The following is a 22,321-nucleotide window of genomic DNA, read 5'->3' on the forward strand; positions in this document are numbered from 1 at the left end:
GACACACTCACCAAAGGCCGCGTGGCATTTGTGCCAGGACCCCGCCCGGGTACCGACCCCGCAGCTGGCTTCCCCGCCTCCCGCCCCAGCCCAGCCCAGCCCCTGGGAGAGGCCGCCGTGGCTCTGTGTCCTGGGGACTCAGAGGGGCCGTGGGGAGGGGCCGCCGACACTGATGAGGACATGGGGCGCCCCCATCGCCCCTCGGGGTCACTCTCGACACGCTCTCCGTGGTGTCTGCAGAAGAAGAACATGCTCCCGAGAGCCTCTGCCTGCTGTCCCTGACGTGAGCATTAGGAACGTTCTATGTTGCGAGGAAGAGCGAGCCGGATGCAGGAGGCCTGCAGGTCAATGATATGTACTTTGGCTGCTAACCTAATTGCAGGCATGATTAATCACTGGGCCTCTGATTTGTTTGCAAATAAAAAGTGATGGAGGCCTTTCTGACGAGTGGCTTTGTGCTGTTTCCTGGTTGGCTTCTGTCCAGGCCCAGGTCACCCCTGGGCCTGTGCGGCAGCGCCACTGGAGGAGGGGCGTGATGTGTGGGGTGGTCTGCGCCCCCGCGTCGGCTGCCTGGCATCAGACTTCAACTCCAGAGAGCAAGCCCGTGGCCGCGTGGGGCCAGGCATCACGTTGGCGGACTCCAGTTGGGCCGAGAACTGGCTTCATGGCGTTTGCCCCCGAGTCCGCTGCTGGGCCGGGGGAGGTGGGCAGCAGGCCGTGCAGATGCCCAGGTGGACGGAGGCCCAGAGCGTCGGGGACCCGCGGCCTGCTGTGTTCCGTCGAACGCGGGAGCCAGGGTCTCCCAGCCCCATGCTGCAGGGGGCTCGGCTCTGTGCTGGAGGACCCCGGAACTCTGCCCCCCGCCCCCAGGCCAGGCCTTGAGGCCGGGCCCACGGTGGGTGGAGCCACCTCGTGTGAGCTGTTCCGGCAGGAGTACGGCATCGACTGGATTGCGTCTCACTAATGGGGAATTAATTGCCACCCTTGACAGTCAGGTTTATAAATATGTAAAAAGTATTTTAATTGTTTTTAGCCAAACAGGCAAGGAGTCAATATTCTCAGACGCGGCGAGCACAGTGCTGACAGGTGCCGTGGTCGGAGGGCCCCGTGAGTGCAGGGCTCCCGTCCGCAGGTCCGGGCGCGCTTTTGTGCAGACGTCGCCGGGTCCGGTGACAGGTGCGTGCCCTGAGCCATATTGATAGAGCGGGTTAAACATTGAAAAAGTTAGCTTGAACTTTGACTTTAAATATTCATTAGAGCTAATTATGGGTTTTCTGACTCCATGAATTACACTTGCGACACCTGCACTGGCGGTGTGTTTTCCGTTTATTGTCAACTTCATTATGTGGTATTAGCTTGATCGCACTGGGTACAGGTTCAACAAGGCAGTGGTTACAGGTTTCCACGACGTTTATTTCCTGACACTTCGTCTGAGCGCCCTCTTTTCCGGAATCAGACGGAAGCACGCCCTGCCCGAGGCGGACGTCCGCGGGGCCGCAGAGGCCAAGCTCACTCAGGGACGTCGTCCTGCACGTTCTCTGGGGGCCGCGGGCTGCCGGTGGTCCTGCCGTCCCTCCTACTTGGAGGGACCTCAACTGTGTCTTGTTATAAAAAAAAAGACGGCCGCTGCTGGCCGTCCTCACACGTGTGCCTTCCTCTGAGTGGATTCGAGGCAGGTGCCTGACGCCGGGGGGCGGCGGGGTGCAGGGAGCCCTCCGTTCCACTTGTCGGCACCGAGTCCCCGGCTGCTCCCTCACTGAATATGCTCACAGACACGGGAAGGTCTCCCCGAGGAATCAAGACGAGGCCTCAGTGCTGTGCTTTGGCAAGTCAGCAGGCGTCTGGTCTGCGAGTTTGCAGCTTTTCCCGTGTACACACACACACACACACACACACACACACACACATACACACTGCCACTGCGAGTGAAGTGCTGGGCCACCGAGAGAGGCCCAAAACCTGGAGGGGTCTGAAGGTCCCCGGGGACGCCTGCACCTCAGGAAGTGTCAGGACTTTGTCTTTGGATCCCATCAGGGAGGCTTGTGAGACGGCACTGTGCTTGGACTCGAGGAGGTGTCCTCTCTCTGCCCGTGGATTCCTGGGTGAAGGACACTGCCGGCTGCCTGGGCCCGGGCCCGTGGGAGAGCCACGCATGGGGCAGAGCCCCGACCCGCGGTGCGGTGCCTGGCCTGGGCCTCGGCACCTCGCGGAGAGCGGGTGCTCTGCAGCCTCTGCCAGTGGGCCCGGGCCGTGGCTCTGAACACACGTGCCCTTTGTGGAATCAGCAACATGCATCCAGAACCAGGAGCATCTGTGCCCTTTGACCGTTTGACCGACTGGCAGTATTTGGGGCCCAGCTCGACAGAGGCCGCAGTTGCAGCATCTTCCACAGGGGAGGGTCATGGTGACAAGCAGCATTGGTGGGATGGCTGAGAATGTGGTGCCCCGAGGGCGTGGAGCCTGCCGGAAACTGCAATTCCCAGATTGCGGAGATCTGTGGGGATGGCGGGAGGGATGCTGGGGTCAGGGTGCATGGGGCTTGCATGTGTGCCCCAGGTCACTAGCACCCCCTGCACCCACCGTCCTCACTGGCTGGTGTCCTGGGCACTGGGGCAGGGTCCCACCAGCAGGTCCCTCTGGAAGGCATGCAGACAACCACACCTGGCACGAGGAAGCCAGCAGAGCACCCCTGAGTTCAGGGGCCGTGGAGAGCCCTGCAGCAGGCCGTCACCCAGATTAGAGGGGACGTGGGCAGCCTGCACTGTGCACCTCCGTCCCCCCCCCCCCCGCGTGCACCCCCCAGGCAGCCCTTCCGTGAGGAAGCCGGGCCAAACCAGCTGCAGGGGAGCGGCAGGGATGGAGGATGGGCAGGGGGGCTGGGAACTTTAGTCTGGGCTTTGATATTGGTCATCTGAGGCGCTCCTGCCCGTTTGCTGCAGAGATACTGGTGTGTGGTTACGAAGGGGAACGTTCTAACCAGGGGAGCCCGCTGCAGTGCGTCAGGCCTGAAGGGTTGTGGGGCTGGCAGCTGTTTTCAAATGATTCTGCTGCCTGCGTGTGCACGTGTATGTGCATGTGCATGTGTGCATGTGTGTGTGTGCTTGTGTGCATGTGTGTGCATGTATGCATGTGTGCATGTATGCATGTGCCTGCACGCGGGAGGGTGGAGTGTGTGCAGCAGGTCCTGGCAGCTGGGAACTGGGGGAGAGGCGCCGGTGTCAAGGGCCTGCTTGTCCGGCTCGCACACTGGCCCTTCTCTGCCCGTCCGCCCCCAGCTTTTCCACCTCCTCAGCCTTCCGCATGAAGCTGCAAAATGAAAAGTAGGGGTTAGGGCCCCACCAGTGGCTCCTGGTGTCTCTTCCAGTGAGGCCCTGCCTGGGGTGGCCCGAGCGCTTCTGGTCACGGCCGGCGTCCCTGCATGGCCAGCCCCACACGCCGTGCACTGACCTGCCCCTTTGCCTGGTGTCCATACCCCCAGCTCTCACTGGTTCAGCCTCAGGCAGAGGCCTTGCTGGCTCTGCTGGCTGGTCCTCTGTCCCCTGCTGGATCTTGTCCCAGGGGGTGGGAGCTCCAGGACGACGGGGGTTGTTGCATGAGTCAGGGTTATAAAAGGTAAAATTCACCCCTTCTAAGGTATAGGTCAGTGGGTTTTGAGAAACCTGTAGTGTGTAACCACCACTGCGATCTGGTTGTGGGGTATTTTTATCACCTAAAGGTCTCCCCAGGCCCCTTGTTGGGGTTGCCAGATTTAGCAGAAGAATAAAATATATATACATATGTACAGACACGCACACGTCTATATCTGTGTGTACATGGCTGCATGCTCCTAAAGTGTGTGTACACATATATGTACGTGCATGTATATGCACACACGTGCACACATATACACACATGGGCATTCCTACATACACACGGCTGTACGTGCACATACACACATTGCATGTGTACATGTACACAGGTATATATATGTGCACACATGCACACACGTACACACATTACACCGACTCACACAGATGTATACACGTGCATACATACACACGCACAAGCCTATAAAACACACCCAAGTTTGAATGTCACATCTACAGCAAATAACTTTATGTCCGGCGTCCCACGCAGCCCTCCCCAGGGGTCACCCCACTGCCAGCCTGACCTCTGCAGGTTTGCCTTCACCTGAGTGTGAGAGCAGGACTGGACCCCGGGGTCCACGGAGGGGACGAGGCCAGTGGCTCTGGGGGGAGTGCTGTTGCCGCCCCTCGTGGAGGAGGAGGAGGAGGAGGAGGAAGGCAGGGGGCAGGGTGGGCAGAGAGGGGCCGCTGTGGAGTGCAGCAGGCGGCGAGGATGGAGGAGGATGGAGGCCGGAGGCGAGCCCCTCCCCACTGGACGCGGCGCTCACAGGCGAGGCGGGACTGCGCTAGTGGGTGCGCGCTGTCGGGGAAGAGCCCGAGCTGTGGCGCTGGTGGGCTCACAGCCATCCCAGGGACCGCGATTAAGGCCTGATGCCTGAACTCCTTTCTGGTTCAACCGAGCTTTTTGTTTGTCACGTGAACCTGCTTTCAAACCGTCCCCAGTGCTGGTCTCACTCGGTTTCTCTCTTTGCTCTGCAGGCGCTAGGAAGCTTTTATTTTCTTCACGAATCCTTAAAAAACATCTACCAGTTTGACTTTAAAGGTAAGACTCTTCCGGGACTCCCCAGCTGGCCTCACCCCGCCCTGGATCCCCCACCTCTGCCGGACCCTGCCCTGGACCCCACCTCATCCCAGATCCCATCCCGCTCTGGACCCCACCCCACCCCGGACCCTGCCCCGGACCCCAGCCCCTGCCCCCCCCCCCCCCCCCACCGCCAGCTCCCCAAGCAGGGCCGGCAGGTGGCACTGGCTCTCACGCAGTGGAGTCCAGAGGACGAGGAATGGTCTCGTGTCTGTGTCTGTATCAAATGGGCAAGAATGGAGACCAGCCCGCAAGGGTGGTGTCTTTAAAAAGAGCTGATGGTAGCGGTGGAGGGCAAAACCGGCCGCATTTCTAGGCCAGCACCTGTGCTCGTGGAGGAGGTTCGTCCTAAGAAGCTCCTGTCTCTGTGTCTCCGCACACTGAGCCAGCGGCCCCGAGCCCAGCGGCCCTGCGTCCACCTGCTCGGCGGTGGGTGTCTGTGTGCACACCCTGTGCGACACCCCCTTCACACCACACGTGACTCTGACTCCGTGTCGGCTCCTGAGCCAGATCACATTAATTTGAGATGTCACTGAAGTTGTAATAACTGTGGAGAGCAACTAATTATGTCAGTTTGTTCAGATTCATTATCTTTGCTCACTTAGGAGACAGATCACCTCTTATGAAATTGAGAAGCAGTCTTCCCTAAATTGCTTGAGTAGTGATTTCATCAGCACTAAGAACAGGATTCCAGCCAGCAGGATGATTTCTCATCGGCCCTGTTGCCTCAGGATTCTTTACCGAGTTTTAAACACAAGCACTGACTTCCCACCCAGGGACTTTTTGGGAGTAAGTAGCCTTGCAAACCTCGCAAGAGACAGGCCAGAGGCCACTGCCCTGATGTTACTAGATGCTGGACACCCATGGGTGGTGCTCCGGAGCAGCAGGGCTGTGGGCGAGAGTGAGCAGAGGGGAGGTGTGCAGGCACAGCACGCTCCAGGTGGAGCTGGAAGCGGAGCGGGGCTGCACTTCTCATGAGCCTGTATGTACGTCAGGCTTGGGTGTGTAGCGGGTCTACTGAACTTCTTCCTTTTTTGAGTAACCATTTCCATACACGTTTTATCACTGAATCAGATGAGCCGTGACACACCCAGCTGGCCCGTGGTGTGCTTGAAACTAACTACAGTAGCCGATACGCCCCACTCCAGCACCTCCCCAGGGATGAGTGGAGACGGTGGTGGTGACCGTGCCTGGGCACGTCTGTGGCAGGACTACATGCTCCCTCTGGAGGTGCACGGTGGCCGAGCATGACATCACTGCCGGGCGCAGGTGCATGGCACAACGGGGCTCAGGGGAGCGGGGACACCTGCCCCCAGGCTGTGGGCCCCGCTCTTTAAGGCTCACTCGTATGACTTAAGTTACAGCAGAAACAGTCTCAAATTTGTGAAAATTTTGAATTAAGTTTTTAAGAAGCAATAGCCTAAATTTAGTACTTAGAAATTTGAGGACTCCCAGAAGGTGTGACGAAAAGGGGTGGGAGGGACACTAGTTTCTGGTCCAACACCTGACGAGCATGGATGGTGCTGAGCAAACCAGGGCAGAGTGAGCCTGGTAGGTCCCTCGAGAAGCGAGGCCACAGAGCTAGAGCTGCCCCAGTCTGGAGGGCCCGGTGGGCGGAGCCCGGGAGCCACAGCCTGTGCAAGGGGCACTGGTGGGAGCAGCTGGGATGCAGAATGCTGGGGGCTCTGGGGCGCTTGAGAGAGAAGAGCACCTCCGAGGCCGGCCCCCCCACTCTGGTGAGCTCTGCCTGCAGGAGCCCCACCAGGTTGTCGTGGTGAAGGTCAGAGAAGAGCCCCCGGCCCTTCTGGTGGGGGGAGAGGGAAGGAGCTGCTCATTCTCCTTGAAGGCCTGCCCTCGAGGACGACCATGTCACCAGAGCGGCCCAGGGCCTAGGGGAGGCCGGTGGACAGCTTCAGCCTCCTGGCCTTGCTGCCGTGCTTGAGGGGGCCGAGGTGCCGAGAGCACGTGAGAAGGCTGCGCCCGGGCCCTGCGGCCCGAGCGATGGTGGGACAGCGCCCTCCACCCAGCCGCAGTGCCCATCCTCGCACCAGGGGTCATGGTGGACAGTCCGCAAAGCTCGCCCCCTACTCAGGAAGGATTCTTAGGAGGAGCACAGCGACGGCAGAGGAGACAAGAACCGGACGGGGGAGGATATCTCAGCCTCTGAGCCCCTGCAGGAACCACAGTCCAGCTCCTCACGAGAGAAACACAAAGCTTCACGTCAAAGTCCTATCTGCCTCAGTTCCTTTTTCCAATTATTTATGTTTTGCTTTCAACCAAAAGTTACAGGCCAGACTGAAGGACAGAAGATACAGTGTGAAGAGAACAGGTACGTTTGCAGCCAGACTAGGACGTGGGCTCCATCTGGAGCTGTCAGGGAATTTCAGGTAACTGATTAATATGTGGAAGGCGCTAATGGAAAAAATGGACAGCGTGCAAGAGCAGATGTGTAACAAGAGTCAGGTTGGAAACTCTATGAATCAAAAGGTAAAGCTCAAAAGAGAGAGAACACCAGGCCCTTGACGAGCTCACCAGCCTAGACACGGCTGAGGACAGAGCCAGTGTCACTGAAAACTTTGTAAACTGAAAAGTAAAGAGAGAAAGAAAACAAGACACAAAAGCAGAACAAGATGTCCAAGCCCTGTGGGACACGTGCAGAAGGTGAGGCATGTGCACTAAGAGGCAGCACTCGTAAGAGAGACAGGAACAAGAAATATTTGAAGTAATAGCCCAGATTTTTCCAGAATTAATCATAGACACCAAGCCACAGATCCAAAAAGCTCATAGATGACCAAGCAGACAGATGCCCATAACCTGCACATAAGCATGTCCTACTCAAGCTGCAGAAAGCCAGAGATGAAGAGAAGACCTTGAAAGAAGCAGGGGTGTGGTTGGGGTGACCTAGAAAGGAATGAGGATACAAAGTACATCGCACTTCTCATCGGAAACCACGGAAGCAAAGACAGTGGTGTGAAATATTTATATTGGTAGAAGAAAAAAACCCTAGAATTCTGTATCCAGCAAAGTTATCCTTCAAAAGTTAAAGAGAAATAAAGACTTTCTCAGACAAAAATTGGGGGAATTTGTTTCCAGTAGACCCACCTGTCAAAAAATATTAAAATTTATTTGACAAAAGGAAAATGCTATAGATTGCACACTTAGATCTACGTTAAGAAAGAAGAAGTGTTAAGAGAAGGAATAAACGAAGGTAAAATATTTCATTTCTTGTTATTCTTAATCTGACAGATAACTTTTGCTCCAAGTGTCAACAGCAACAACGTATCATGTGGCTATAGCTTATAGGTAACAGTGATGTTAGGAGGGATGGGAGGGAGGAGCTGGGGGCTCTGTGGCAGGGAACCTGTCCTCCCTGTAGAGGAATATGTGCTACGTGGAAGTGGACTTGGGTCAGTGGTGAATGCATATTGCAGCTCTGGCAACCACTAAATACTTTTATTTTTATTTTTTAAAATATTTTATTCATGAGAGACACAGATTGAGAGAGAGAGGCAGAGACCCAGGCAGAGGGAGAAGCAGGCTCCATGCAGGGAGCCCGACGTGGGACTCGATCCTAGGACGCTGGGTCACAACCTGAGCCAAAGGCAGATGCTCAACTGCTGAGCCACCCAGGTGCCCCAATCACTAAAAATTTTTAAAAAGAAATACAGTTGACATGTTAATAGAGAAGAAATCATGGAATTATACAAAATGCTCAATTAAACCAGAAAAGTCTACAGAAAAAAAGAAGAAGACAAAAAAGACACAGGAAACAGAGGCAATAGGTGGACAAGGTAGCGATACGGAGTCTTACTTGAACTTTAGCCAGGTTCACTTTAGATGTCAGTGGTGCAACTACACCAATTATAAGACAGAAATCGTCAGAATGGTTAACAAAATAAGACCCAACTATGTGCTGTCTACTAAAAACCCACTTAAAAACACATTAACACGTGAAATTGAAAGTAAAGGGATGGAGAGAGGTAGGCCACGCCAGTTAACACCAGTCAAAAGAATGCCAGAGTAGCAAATCATTTCAGACACAGCAGACTGCAGAGCGAGGAGAGTTATCGAGGATAAAGAAGCCTATTTATTACAAACGATAAAGGGGTCAGTTCTCTTTAGAAGACTTAACAGTTCCTAACGTGTGTGTGCCCAACAGCAGAGCATCCAACACAGGAGGGAAAAGCTGATAGAGCTCCCAGGAGAAATGGATGAATCCAGTGTCACAGGTGGAGACTTCGTTGCCCCTCTATCAGAGATGGACAGATCCAGCAGGCAGAGAATTGGGAAGGACGTAGTTCAACTCAACAGCACCATCAATCAACTGGATCTAATTGACATTTATAGAATATTCTCTCCAACAAGAGCAGAACACACATTCTTCTCAAGTTCATGTGGAACATTTACCATGGCAGACCACATTCTGGGCCATAAAACACTCCTCAACAAATTTAAAAGAACAGAAATCATACAAAGTATACTTTTGGACCACAGTGGAATTTAACTAAAAATCAATAACAGAAAGATAGCTAGAAAATCCCAAGATACTTATGTCAAAATTTCAGAAATAAAAGGGCGCCTGGGTGGCTCAGTGGGTTAAGCATCTGCCTTTGGCTCCGGTCATGATCCCAGGGTCCTGGGATCAAGCCCCACATCGGGCTCCCTGCTCCACGGAAAGCCTGCTTCTCCCTCTTCTGTCTGACGCTCCCCCAACTTATGTGCCCCTGCACGCATGTGTGTGCGCGCACGCACTCTCTCAGAACTCTGTCAAATAAATAAAATCTCTAAAAAAATTACTTAAAACAATTTCAGAAATAACAGAAGTAAGACCACTGAATCACTCAAGTAAATAATTAGTAAAAGTTTGCTGTGCAAACAAGACAGTTTGCAAAACCCAAGCATTCAAACCAAAACATGGAGTGGGGCTCTGGGGTATACTCTAAAACAGCAGACACACAAAAGAAATACTCAGAAATAGATCTAGTGAAATATGTACAAGATTAATACAAGGAAAACTATAAAACTCGCTGAAAACAATCAAAGAGGATATAAGTGGAGCAGTATCCCATGTTCATGGACAGGAAAACTCAGTATTGTCCATATGTTGGTTCTTCCCTTCCTGATCCATTGATTCGGTGCAATGTTAACCAAAATTCTAGCGAGTTACTTTGTAGACCTCAGCAAATTGATTCTACACTTATGTGGAGAGACAAAAGACCCAGAACAGCCAACCCGGTGTTGACAGAAGAACAGAGTTGTAGGACTGACGCTACCCGACTTCAGGACTCACTGTAAAAGCTCTAGTAGTTAAGGCAGTGTGGTGTTGGTGAAAAAAATAGACAAAAAGATCAACAGAACAGAGTAGGGCCCAGAAATAAGACCCACATAAATAGTCGATGGATGTTTGACGGTGGAGCAAACATGATCTCTTCAGCAGGTGGTGCAGGAGCAACTGGACGTCCACTTGCAAAATACTGAATCTAGAGCCGACCTCACACCTTCACAGAAGTTAACTGAAAGCGGATCAGAGACCAAAGTATAAAGTATGAAAGTATAAAATGCCTGGAAGGTGACACAGAAACTAGGTTACTTTGGGTCTGGCAATGACTTTTTAAATACAATGCCACATTTCGTGAGGAAAACTGATGCATTGGACTTCATTAAATTTACAAATCTCTGCACAAATGGAAAGAGAGGCCACAGACTGGGAGAAAATATTTGCAAAAAAAAAAAAAAAAACTAGCTGATAATCCAAAATATGCAAGGAACTCTTAAAACTCAACAATAAGAAAACCCAATTAATGAGCCAAAAGTTCCGACAGACATCTCACTCAAGATGATGTATAATAGGTGGCAGATAAAACTATGAAGGTGGGCTCCACATCACGGGTAAGGAGACCTCCACGTACCTGTTGGGACAGCCAACACCCAGATTGCTGATGGTACAGGCGCCAGGAGGACGGGGAGCAGCGGGAGCTCCCACCCAGGACTGCTGGGGTGCAACGTGGTGCGACCCCTTTGCCAGCTTGGCAGCTTCTTACAAAGTAAACTGAGGCTTACTAGGCCGCCCAGCAAATATGCTGCTTGGTGTGTCACCCAGAGGGGTTGACAAATTACGTCCACACAAAAACCTACAGAAATATTTACAGCCTCTTTTTCATAATTACCAACAACTGGAAGGAACCAGAATATGTCCTTTCTAGGTGAGTGGGTCAGCAACCTGCGGTCCATCCTGCAGTGGAATATGACCAGTAAAGTGAAGTGAGCCGTTGAGCCACAGAAAACACAGGCACCTCAGGTGTATTTCTGAGTGAAAGCGGTGGGTGCTGGTGACAAGGTGGCGGCTAGGTGCAGGCAGGACACGGTGCTGGAGGGGCTGTGGGAGGCGGGTGCGCGGGCAAAGCCCCGACACGTCTGGACAGTGGGACACAGCGCAGGCGGCGAGCCCCGGCCTCCGCAGGAACCGCACACCGTGGGCGCCAGTGCAGCGGGTCGAGAGCCCGATGGACTTGGGGAGTCTGGGCGCTTACCCGCTTCCCGCCCGAGTGATTTTATCCTGAAACTGTTCCAAAAAGTAGTCTGTTCCTTAACGAAGCACGAAGGCCGCCTGCTCTCCACTCCCGGTCCCACCCTCTTTCTTAAGCAACGAGGGTTTGCATCTGAAGCAAAACTGCCTCCTGCAGCCTCTTGTGCCCTTCCTCAGTGCCATGGGGCACTTCCGACCGCTGCCCCTGCTCGTGCACCTGCTCACGCCCAGCCCACGGAGGACCGTGGGCGCCTGTCCTGGGAGGACTGGTCCTGGGAGCATGTACCTCGGGGGCGTCCACCCCTGCAGCTCAGGGACTGGTGCTCCGGCAGCCCGGTGTCCTGCCTCAGGAGGAAGAGCCCAGGAGGGTCGAGGCTGCAGAGGGACATCTGAGCTGGGCCTTTGCTGGTGACTCAGTGGCAGAAAGGGAGTCGGGTGAGCAAGACCGGGGAGCCGCCACTACAGGCCGAGGCCGCGGAGAAGCGTCGCATTGCCGGTGGGACACGCAGGGAGCAGTTCGCGGTGCTCAGGCCCGCCCTCCCCAGGCGTGGATGGGTGCCCCGCGGAGGAGAGCCTGTGTCGGGCCAGGTGGCTGCCGCCCTCTCAGATGGGCGCTTGCACTTGCACCTCCCCAGTGTGGTGACGGCGCACGGGGCTGCTGTTTGATAAATGTCCTGCCATGGACGTGGATGGGTGGCTCCAGGAACCGCCTCCGGTGATTAACACACTTCTGCACCACTTTCCAGTGGTGGTGGGTGTCAGGCACGGGGTCACGGCCACGCGGTGGCCACTTGTTCCTTTACTCAACCTGTGCCCACCTGCCCCCTGGCTCAGCCTCCTGACTAACGGGGTTTGTCCTGTTTCCCCCAGGGGGTCTCTGGAGGCCATGGTGACTGGTGAGGGGACACCAGGGGACTAGCCTCAGAACCACATGCACCTGTGCTCTCAGTGATCATCCTCGTGTCTGAGAACAAGACCAGAGGGACAGTGGGTACAGTGAGCGTGCGGCTCTGCCTTTGGGGGATGTCTCCACATCACTGTTCTGTCCTGAATTCCCTGAGTCACCAAATCCTGTCTCCTGCTGCTGGGGCAGGTTATCACGGGCCTTACCAGCCGTGGTTTGCTTTGACCTGAGGTTCACTGTCCCCGACACCCACAGTGGCCGGAGCTTCGTCCCAAGACATTGCGCATGAACCTCCTTCCCGCTCTGCGCTCCCATCTGTGGGTCCTTGGGGCTGCTGTGGGGCAAGGATCACGGACCCCACAGAAACACAGCACGGCTCGGCGTCACCCCTGGCAGGAGCTTCGCCTGGTGCCAGGTGTTCCTGGCCCAGGAGCAGGCCCTGCAGGCGTCTGGCCCGCTGCTGCCCGAGCTCCCTGCACAGTATCTTGTGGGGAAGCCAGCTGCCCCCGCCACCGGGCCACGCGTGAGACCGCACCCTGGGCGTGGGGTGACCCATTGGGGGAAAGAAGTGGGCCTGGGCCTGGGTGTGAAAGGACGAGGCCGAGCCCTGTCCGCAGGGGCGTCAGCCCAGATGCGGGGTCCAGGGAGCTGTGCCCAGCGAAGTCCAGAGCGCCCCACACCGTATTCCCTGTGCCTCAGCCTCACAGAAAAACTGCTCTTCCCCGGACATGAGTGATGTCGGCTGCATGTGGGGAGGAAATCGATGTTATTAAGTAAATTCGTATTAAGGTATGAGTGAATGGTTATTCTGCAGCCGTCTTAAATATATTCACAGTTTTAACAGAGGAGGCCAATTAGCCCTTGTAAATCTGCAGGCTGGAAGCTCTCCGGGATAATGAAGTGGAGTGTCAGGCTCCGGGTCGTGGAGTGGGAATTTACGAGCCACTGGCGGCCCCCGGAGCCGCGCGGCCTCCCCTCCAGGGGCTTCCCGAGCTCCCCACGGGCTGCTCCGGTTGGGTGGGGCGTAGCCATGAGGTCATTCGTGTCCCCCTTTGCTCTTTTCCAGCCAAGAAGTATAAAAAAGTCACCGGCAAGGAGATCTACTCGGACACGCTGGAGAGCACGCCCATGCTGGAGAAGGAGAAGTTCCCGCAGGACTACTTCCCCGAGGTGGGTCCCCGGCCGCCCGCAGCCTCAGCAGCGGTGGGATGGAGGAGCTCAAGGCCTCGTATTTCGGGGCAGGGGGTCGCGTCCCAGCTGCCCACGTGTCCAGCAGGCGGTTTTTCTGGGAGGTCCTGAGGCCCCCGTGGGTCCATCTGGGGGGTCCGAGGTGGGGCTGAGAACCTGTCGTGTCTGTCGTTACACGAACCACCAAGTTCTCTAACCATCATTTCCAGGCAAAGGAGCCTTCCCCACACGAGGTAGGAAAATACCAGTTCACTGGGGCTGGAGAGGCCGGTGGCCTCCCAGCAAACATTAGAGGGCGCGGGTGGGCCCGGCCAGTGCGGCTGGGGCGCGGGGGCGGGGGCTCCCCTCTGCCGGGGTGCTGGCTGGGCCCCTCGCCGTCTCGCAGGCAAAGCCTCGGGGGGCAGCCCGCGAGAGGCACAGCCGCACACGGGAGCCGAGGGCGCCCTCCCCGGGTCCTGGGGTGCTGACGCCGCAGAGCTCAGGCGCTCAGGGACAGCGGGGCTCCTAACCTCCCGCCGCGCAGACGCAGTGACCAGGACGTGCGGATCTGTTTCCACTGGGGTTTCGTGCATTTCTGTGTCGTTCTGCTGTTGGTGTGCAGTCGTTACGCTGCACGGATCATCTTAAACTCCGTGACCGCTAATCCCGTGTGATTCACGCGTCGACCCAGAGCGAGCAGCTCACCGTGCCCTCTGTGGTCTGTGAAATCACGGCGAAGCGTGCCCGAAGCGTGGGGACGGGGTGTCGACACGCCTGCACGGCCCAGCTCCCCGCCAGCGGAGGTCGGCCCTGGGCAAGAAGGATCGCCCCACCAGGTCCCTTCTGCAGAGGACCGCCCACCTCCGCGGAGACGCCCACCCGCGTCGGAGCTGATTTCCAGCAAGGCCACAACTGTATTAACTAGTTTACGACGCCAGCCCGGGGTGAAGGAATTGTGGCCGCCGCGGTGAAGGATGGGTGCGCTTGTCACGCCGGGCGCAGCTTCCTCATCCCTTGTCCCTGAGCCAAGGACGCGGTGTCGGGGCCGGCCTCTGTCCCGGCTGCCCCAGCCCCCGCTGGCCCCTGCTCCTCCTGAGCTTGCGGCGTGGCTGGAAGGCTCTGGAAGCAGCTGACTGAACCCTGGCAGTGTTCCCTGAACTTCTGCCCCAGCTGCTGTCCCCTGGGAGGCGCTGGGGGCCACAGAGTCAGCTTCAGAGCTGAGCGGGGCCACCGAGAGTGACCGTGGGCCCTAGTGGAGGCGGTGGGCTGCAGAGCCGGTGGCAGGGCCGCCACGGGTTTCTGGCCGTGGGCAGCCGGGAGAGCGAGCTCTAACTGGTGCTCGGGGAGGTTTGGGAGCAGGTCTCCCTGCGTCTTCTCCACGGAGGGTGTCCCATGGCGCCCAGTGGCTGAGAAGCCCCCGGGCCCCACTCAGCTGCCTCTCCCGCTGTTCCGTCAGCCCGAGCGACTGCAGCAGAGATCTGGGGTTGCCCGGCTCCTGAGCCCTGGCCCAGAGCACATCCCAGTCGGGGGGGCACCACCTGGAGCCTGGCAGCCGGTGGCGTGGGCCCCCGCAAGGAGTGGACACAGTGGGGGTGCACCCGGGAGAGGCAGGACTCTGGGGGCCTGCGGGGGTGACCACATGAGGGCAGGTGGGGGAGGTCTGAGGCCGCCCCCAGCCGTGCTATCTGCTGACGGCATCTGCCTGCGCCCAGGCTGTGCACTGGCGCCTGCTGAGGAGCAAGGGGCCCCCGCGTGGGAGAGCCACGCACCTCCGTGTGCACGGGGGAGCCAGGGACGCCTGGTGCAGCGGGGCCTTGGTGTCTGCTGCGTGGTGCACACTCGCTCCGAGGACAGGACAGGCCCTGATCACCCGTGCACGGCGGACACCTGGCCGCACTGCTCACCTCCCAGGTCCCTCTTCCTCCCGCTCCTGCGCCCCCACGCACACCTGTGTCCTCGTCCTTGGAGCCCAGGTCCTTGGAGGTGCCCGGAGTCAGGCTCGGTCAGCCGTGAGCTGTGATGCACCCAGAGAAGAGGCCTCTGACGGCCCCGCGTCCCCCTGGTGCCAGAGGAGGACAGAGCAGGGCAGGGCCCCACGCAGGATGCCCCGCGGGGGAGCCGGGAGCCTGCTGAGCCCCCGGCACAGACGCTCTGTCCGTCCTGCAGGGCAACAGGCCTCCTGGGGGCTCCCGGCTCCCCGGCCCTCAGGCTGTCTCCTGGGCCCCTATACCGCAGCGCGTGGGGGCCCCGCCGCCTGGCCCAGGTCCCGACTCTTCCCTCCACTCCCAGGCCGTGCGGGTGAGAGGCGTGGGGCTGGGGGGCTGGTGCGTGGGTGGGTCCACACAAAGTCCAGGGCTTGGGCTGTGGTGTCCTGCCTCCTGCACACGTGTCCGGGCAGCCACCCCCGGGGGCCTCCGTCTGAGGCCAGTCCGCCGTCCTCTCTGAGGTGCTGGTGGCTCTGCGGGGGTGACGGCCAGTGGCCGCCTCCCTCCTGTGGGAGAAGTGGGGGGTCCGAGTCCCAGCACCCACGCAGACCTGGCTGCAGGGCGACCACCATCCATCCGCAGGCAAGGGAAGGTTTTCTAGAAGGAGAGGCGGGGTGTCGCGGGGCAGAGCCCAGTCTCTGCTGGAGAGCAGCGGGGTCACCCTCCCTGTTTGGCTGGACGTGATGTTGCTGCGTTAGAGATGGCGCCTGGTCCCCACGGCCTGGGCACGTGCGCGTGTGGCGAGGGGCCGTGGCGAAACTAAGACAAGGAGACACCTAGTTAGACACCGGTGACGTGTTTCTCGGGTGCCTCAGTGGGGCCCGTGGCGGGGGCTGCAGGGGCGCGTGCCCGCCCGGCGCCAGCCCTGCTCTCGTGCCTCCGAGCCAATCCTTGAGCTGGATTTGCACGCGTTTTGGGGGAGGGAATTATTCTAAGCCTGATTTCTCTTCTTTTATTGCCATCACTTATGGATAATCTAAATGTAATTACCATGATGGAGCCATAATGCAATTCCAAATAATTACAGCCCACTGCATATAAAACTAACAAAACTTTCCCTGCTGATTTATGGGTGCGTTTGGCTCGGCATGAATTTCAAATGCTGCCTCTGGGAGCAGCACTCCAGATAATGTGAGACCATTTTTAAAAAGCAGATTTGTGTAGTCGATCGGGGCCGAGGCGTTTTTTTCCCCTTGCCCGTGGTGAGAAATTGGTTGTTACCATAGATCACGGGGACTGCTCCGAGCTCTTATGAAAGATGGATTAATTTCACTAATGCTCCAAAGCGGGCCTTTCACGGGCAAGGCTGCGTGCCGATAACCTCCCCACAGCCTCCCTTTCTCCGCGCTGATTTATGCCGTCCTTTAGTGGATGAACCGTCCTGCATTTGCCATCCATCTGCTGGCTAAAGGAATCCTATTAACAGGGGGTCTGAGCAGGGACTTAATATTGCAAGGTGAGCGATGTGGCGGTGCCCCCGCCCGCGTGACGTGGTTTCATTCCGTGGCGACAGCCTCTCTGCAGGCGGGGCGGGACCCTGCCACGGCCCCCGCGCCCGCCCACCAGCGGGTCTCAGCAGGAAGATGGGATGAAACGGGCCGGCGGACGTTGGAGGGACCCCACAGCCTGGGACCGAGGCACCAGGTTCCCGGGTGCAGGACAGCTGTGGGCCTGTGTGCGTGTGCGGGTAGCACGCGTGTGTGTTTCCACTACAGGGCTGTGAGGGAGGCCCCTCTGGGCGGGCACTCACACCTTCGGGTGATTGGGTGTGTCCCTGGCCGCGGCCTGGCCCGGCGTGGCCCAGGTGACCGACCCCGCTCGGGGCCCGGCAAGGGCCTCAGGGAGAGTCCGGGCCTGGCCCTTCCTTCCGGGAGCCGGTGCTCTCGGCAGCTGACGGTCGGGCCGCGATGCAGCAGCGCTTGCCGTGACCGCGCGCCCGGCCCTCGGGGGCAGGGGGTCTCGGGAAGGACCTGCTGCAGCCCGGCCGCCCGAGGACAGGTCAGGGTGTCACAGGCTGGGGCCCTGCTTTTTCATGCTGTGCGGTTACTCAGAAATGCAGCCTAGACACGTTTGTAATTGTGATGACAAAGTTACTTCAAAAATAGTATATTTTGTGCATTTAGTTAAAATAGGTATTCTGCTAAACTTTTTTTTTTTTTTGAGATTTACTTGCAGTGTAGTTAAAAATCTGAAACCTGGTTAAGGATCCTGAAGTTACAGCGATCACAAATCGATGTTGTATAAACAAGTAACACGTTGTGTCCTGTTTCACGTGTGTGTTCTGTTAGTGACGGTAACGCTCCATCATTGTGGACAATTTAAACACCTAGAAAGGTACACACGTGCAGTGTTGAAGGCACACGTACACGTCTACGTATACGGAGAGACCTCAGTTACCACAAAACTGAAAATTGAGAACAATAATTAAATTTCGGTTAATTAGATTAAATTCACAAATGCCTTCCAATTTTAACGGAAGTGAAACCAGTGGTCGTGTTAAATTCAGCTTGGGGTCTCAGCAGCAGGGCTCGGCGCCCGGTGGGGACGCGGACTCTCCTGCTGCGCATCCGTCCCGGGCGTGCTGCTCCTCTGGGCGCGGGGTGGGCCCCCGTCTCCCCCCACACCTGCCTGGGTCCCGTGGGCACAGTCGGGGAGCAGAGGCCCAGGCTCCGGAGCGTGCGTGCCGGCACCTGCAGAGCGTCGGTGGGTCTGTGAGAAGAGGGAAAACATGGCTCAGGGCCGGGAGTGGGTGTTTGGCTCGGCCTGGCGAGGGTGGCGGCGGCGGCGGGGAGGGTGCTGCGCACTGGACACTCGGCAGTGGGGGCTCCAGGGCTGCGGGGCCGCACACGAGGGGCCTCCAGGGTTGGCACCTGGAGGCCGTAGGGACCTTGAGGACACCCCCAGCAGGGCGTCACCACAGGAACCACCGGCTCCTCAGGGACACGGTTGCCGTGTTGTGGCCCAGCTGGCCACGGCTCCCGTGTGGGGCAGTGTGACACTCCCCCGTGCCGGCCGTCATGAGCGTGCTCGACGGGGCGGTCACCGCACTGCTCGGGGGCCCATGAGCGCCTGGCGGCGAGCAGCCCCCACGGGTGTGGGTGTGGGGACCCCTCTCCGCCCCGGGACCAGCAAGCAGGAGCCTTCTCCCGGCGTCCAGACACAGGCGGCTCTCGGGCTCGCGCGGCAGGGCCTTCGTGGAGGCCGCGGGCAGGCCATCCTCTGCTCCTCTGCTCGGCGGCGCCTCACCCCTGCCAGCCTGGAGTCGCCGCTGCCTCCCCTCCCGCGTGGCTGAGCGTGGGGCCCGGCCGGCCTTCCGTGGGACGCTCTGCCCTTCCCGGGCGCTCGCTCCGCTTCTTCCTGCAGGAGCCTGTAGCGCTAAGAGGAGCGGTTTGCCTGGCTGGGGAGGCGCCTTGGGTGTCCCCGGGTGTGAGGGAGGCTCCGTCCCCTTCCTCTGTTACGCTCGCTCACTTGTACGACCCACTTGTTTTTCAGTGCAAATGGTCGAGAAAAGGCTTCGTCCGGACAAGATGGTGCGTGGCGGACTGGTACGTGTACCTGCTGCTGTTTATCCCCGCTTCGTAAACCTCGGAATGTTTTCCCTGGCTATGGTGCCGCCGGGCGGCGTGGGCACACGTGCCGCCAGAAGCCGCCCTGACGTCAGCGCCCCAGCCGCCCCCACGCTTCGGCCCGCGCTGTTCACGGAGGCTCCGTGTGATGCAGGGTCCCTGAGGCGGTGGGCAGCCCCCCCAGGCCGACCCTCGGGCCTGGTCTCCGACAGCGCGGCCCCACCCCTGCTGCCACAGCTTTCCTAACGAGCTGCCAGGGACCACGGGTCTTAGGGTCCTAGTGCCAGTGGGTCCCGGGAGTGGCCTGCTGAGCGCACGCCTGGGCGGGGTGGGGGCACTGGGTGCCTGCGGGGTGGCCCGTCCCGGGTGGGCCCTCAGCCACCCCTGCAGTCGGCACCGTGCCTTCCCCGGGGCCCTCGGGGCGGCTCTCCCTTCCTCCCCTCCTCCCCTCCTCTCCCTCCACTGCCTCCTCCCTCCTCCCTCCTCTCTCCTCTTTTCCTTCTTCCTCCCTCCTCCTGGGGCTCGAGGAAGGTTTCTGCAATCATGTCACATCTTTTCCTTGACAGGAAACAGCCCCTTCTCAGTTGGCGGGACGTATTTAGAGACTGGCCCTGAGGTCGCATGCACCCCCTCTGACCCGGCAGGGGACGTGCTCTGGGTCGACCCAGGTGGCTGAGGAGGACGGGAGTGGGTGCAGGAGGTGCTCCCCTCTGCGACCCCCGGGCCCCGGCCCCACATCTCCGCAGGGACCTGGGCCACGCCAGGCGCCCCTGCAGCCCCAGCCCTTTGTCACCGTTTCCTTCTCTCTCCGCAGTGCCTTTGACTTGGTCAACATCCATCTTTTTCACGATGCTTCCAATTTGGTTGCTTGGGAGACGAGCCCTTCGGTGTATTCGGGCATCCGACACAAGGCCCTGGGCTACGTGCTGGACAGGTAGGTGCCGGACGTGCCCCCGCCCCTCCTCCAAGGACGCTGGCTCTTTCTCTCTTAACTCACTTACCCTCATGTTTTTTTTCTACTTGCCAAAATACGAAACTTGCCAAAATACAGTGCAATACAAAAATGTTGCCCCAAATCCTGGCCCCCGTGTCACAGCTTGAGCAGACCCTGCCAGACGGACCCGGAGGTGGGTGGGTGGTCTTAGTTTCTCTCCCACGTCGTGGGGAAGGTAAGAGGACGTCCTCAGATGTCAGCTGAAGTGTTACGTGTCGGCCGAGGGCTCAGAGACGCCGTGGCCCGCGCTCTGCTGGCCATAGACGGGCCTCCCGTGGCCCCGGTACCCGCGCCGCTCTGGGTGCTGCTGGGCTCCGGCTCCCCTGGCTTCGCCCACTGCGGCCCGGGCCCTGCCCACCCCGCCCCCACTCTCCCTCCTGCTGGTTTTCAGAGCCTCATACTCTGGACCCGGGAGGCCTGCCAGCTGCCTGTGACCCTGCTGTGTGACCTTCTGCAGGGTCGGGGCTGGCAGGCATCTGGGCAGGAAAGGCCGCCCCTCGCACCCCGACTGACAGGGTACGTGTGGTCCTGGCCCAGCGTCCCCCTGGGTTTGCAGGTGGACCTCTCGCTTAGGCTCAGCCTGGCAGCCTGCGTCTGTGGGGCTGTCCTCCCCGGACCTCAGACCCACGCCCTCCCCTACCAGCTTCCCCCGCCTGCATGATGCCAGTGACCCACTTGACCTTGCAAGAGCGGTCACTGCTGACAGGATCTCCCCACATCTGCCCCGGCAATCTCAAATTTCCTGGGGTCCCTGCCACCCCCACCTCTGTGTCTGTGCGAGGGCACGGAGTTACGCATCCGCATAAACATGCCAAGGACTAGACTCTGACCTCTGACCCCTCCTCCTGCACCCAGCACCCCCCCACCCCCGGCCCCCAGCTCAGCCCTGGCCCTGGCCCCGGCCTGCATGGGGCCTCACCTGACACATGCATGGTCCTTCAGGATGGCTCACGGGGCCCAGCAGGGACGTGCTCTGGACAGGGAGCTGGAAGGTGTGGGACAGTGGCCGTCCGTTCACCTCCAGGGACCTTACCTGTCTGGGCACCCTGGTCCTGTTGCCACCTGCCGGCCTGCACAGAGGAGCCACGACTGTGGGACGTGGGGTCTGGTTGCTGCTGCTGCTGGTCCTGCTCGCTGAGGGCCTGGCCTTTAACCCAGGACAGGTTCTGTGTTGGCTGCTCTTTGGGGGTCCTCCCAGACCCAGGCTGGGCGCTCTTGGAGCTGGGCCCCATGCCGACCTGAGGTCCGGGCATGCAGGGTGGGGCCTGGCGCCGCATCCCAGCCGCATCCCAGCGTGCCGGCCCATGACCGCCCGCGGCGGGGCTCCCCGCCCCTAGCTCTCTCCCGGGCCCACTCTGGAGGGCCCCCAACGTGCCGGCCTCAGCAGTGCTGTGTCTATGCCGTGAGAATGCCGGCACCACCCAGGCACCAATACTCGGGCGGGCACTGACCTGCCGGCGCCTGGCCGTCTAGTCGCAGAAGCAAAAACGACAGGGACGTGCAGGTGCGTCCGGTGCAGGGGAGCAGCGCTCTGGCGGGGGCTCGGCACGAAGGGGCCGGGGGCCGCTCCCTGCTCCAGACCGCTTGCCTGCGGTGCTGTAGGTGCAACAGTGAGCCCCGGTCCGGGAGCCAGGCTGGTCCAGGCACAGCCATGTGTGGCCCTCCTGGCCCGACGGGCTCTGTGTTGGCTGCACCCACGCGCCGGGACCTCCCGCGGCGTCTGGGGGCCGAGACATATCCCCGAACAATCTGGTCCTGGGGCCTGTAGTCAGGTTGTCACCGGGCTCTGCCGTTAAATGTGTCATTGCCCCAGACCGCCGTTCCTCTAGGGCCTCCGGGAAAGCAGGCTTTGGGTTTCGGGGCACTTTTTTGCGACTTTGCATTCCCATGAATCGCTTCTGTGGGGAGCTCAGCCAGCCGCAGATCCGGACCTCCGGCGTGCAGGGCCGGGCCGCCCGGCACAAAGGGCAGCTCTGTAGCCGCGGTGAATAACGGGCCCTCCTTTCATCGGGGCGGCTAACCTTTTGGCAGCCACCAGCAGACTGCATTCTGCTCTGCCGATTGGGAAGACAATGCCACGCTGGCCCTTTGAATGGACGCTGCCACCAACAGTGCCCCATTCACGGCGTTGGGAACCTCTGGGAGCATTGTCCGCCGCGCTCTGTGGGGACGCGGGGAGACGGCAAGGAGGCTCCTGAGAGGGGCGCCTGCCTTTCCCGGCGTCGTCTCCCCGTGGCGTCGGCCGGGCAGAGGTGGCACAGCAGCCTGGCGCCCCGGCCCCCAGCGCCGGGGGTGGGAAGCCTGGGTGGAAACTGAGAGGCACCTGGTGCTGCCTGTGCAACTTCTCTGTAAATCTCAGTTTATTCCAAACTAAAAACTTACCTTAACAAAACTGAAGAGACAAACTCTTCGGAAGTGTGTAACCCCCGAGCCGTGCCAGCCGTGGGCGCCAGGGAGCACTCGTGCAGGATA

The 22,321-nt window shown here is 59.1% G+C and overlaps 1 protein-coding gene across 1 annotated transcript in view; it reads left to right on the top strand.

Annotated features, from left to right (window-relative positions):
* INPP5A (inositol polyphosphate-5-phosphatase A) overlaps positions 1–22,321 on the top strand; it is a 158,694-nt gene that overhangs the window by 94,512 nt on the left and 41,861 nt on the right. Inside the window, 4 exon segments of the mRNA NM_001003257.1 lie at positions 4,605–4,668; positions 13,204–13,307; positions 18,782–18,834; positions 19,670–19,789. Of these exon segments, the coding sequence (NP_001003257.1) occupies positions 4,605–4,668; positions 13,204–13,307; positions 18,782–18,834; positions 19,670–19,789 (341 nt within the window).

The sequence above is a fragment of the Canis lupus genome, chromosome 28 (assembly GCF_011100685.1).
Source record: "Canis lupus familiaris isolate Mischka breed German Shepherd chromosome 28, alternate assembly UU_Cfam_GSD_1.0, whole genome shotgun sequence".
NCBI lineage: Eukaryota > Metazoa > Chordata > Mammalia > Carnivora > Canidae > Canis > Canis lupus.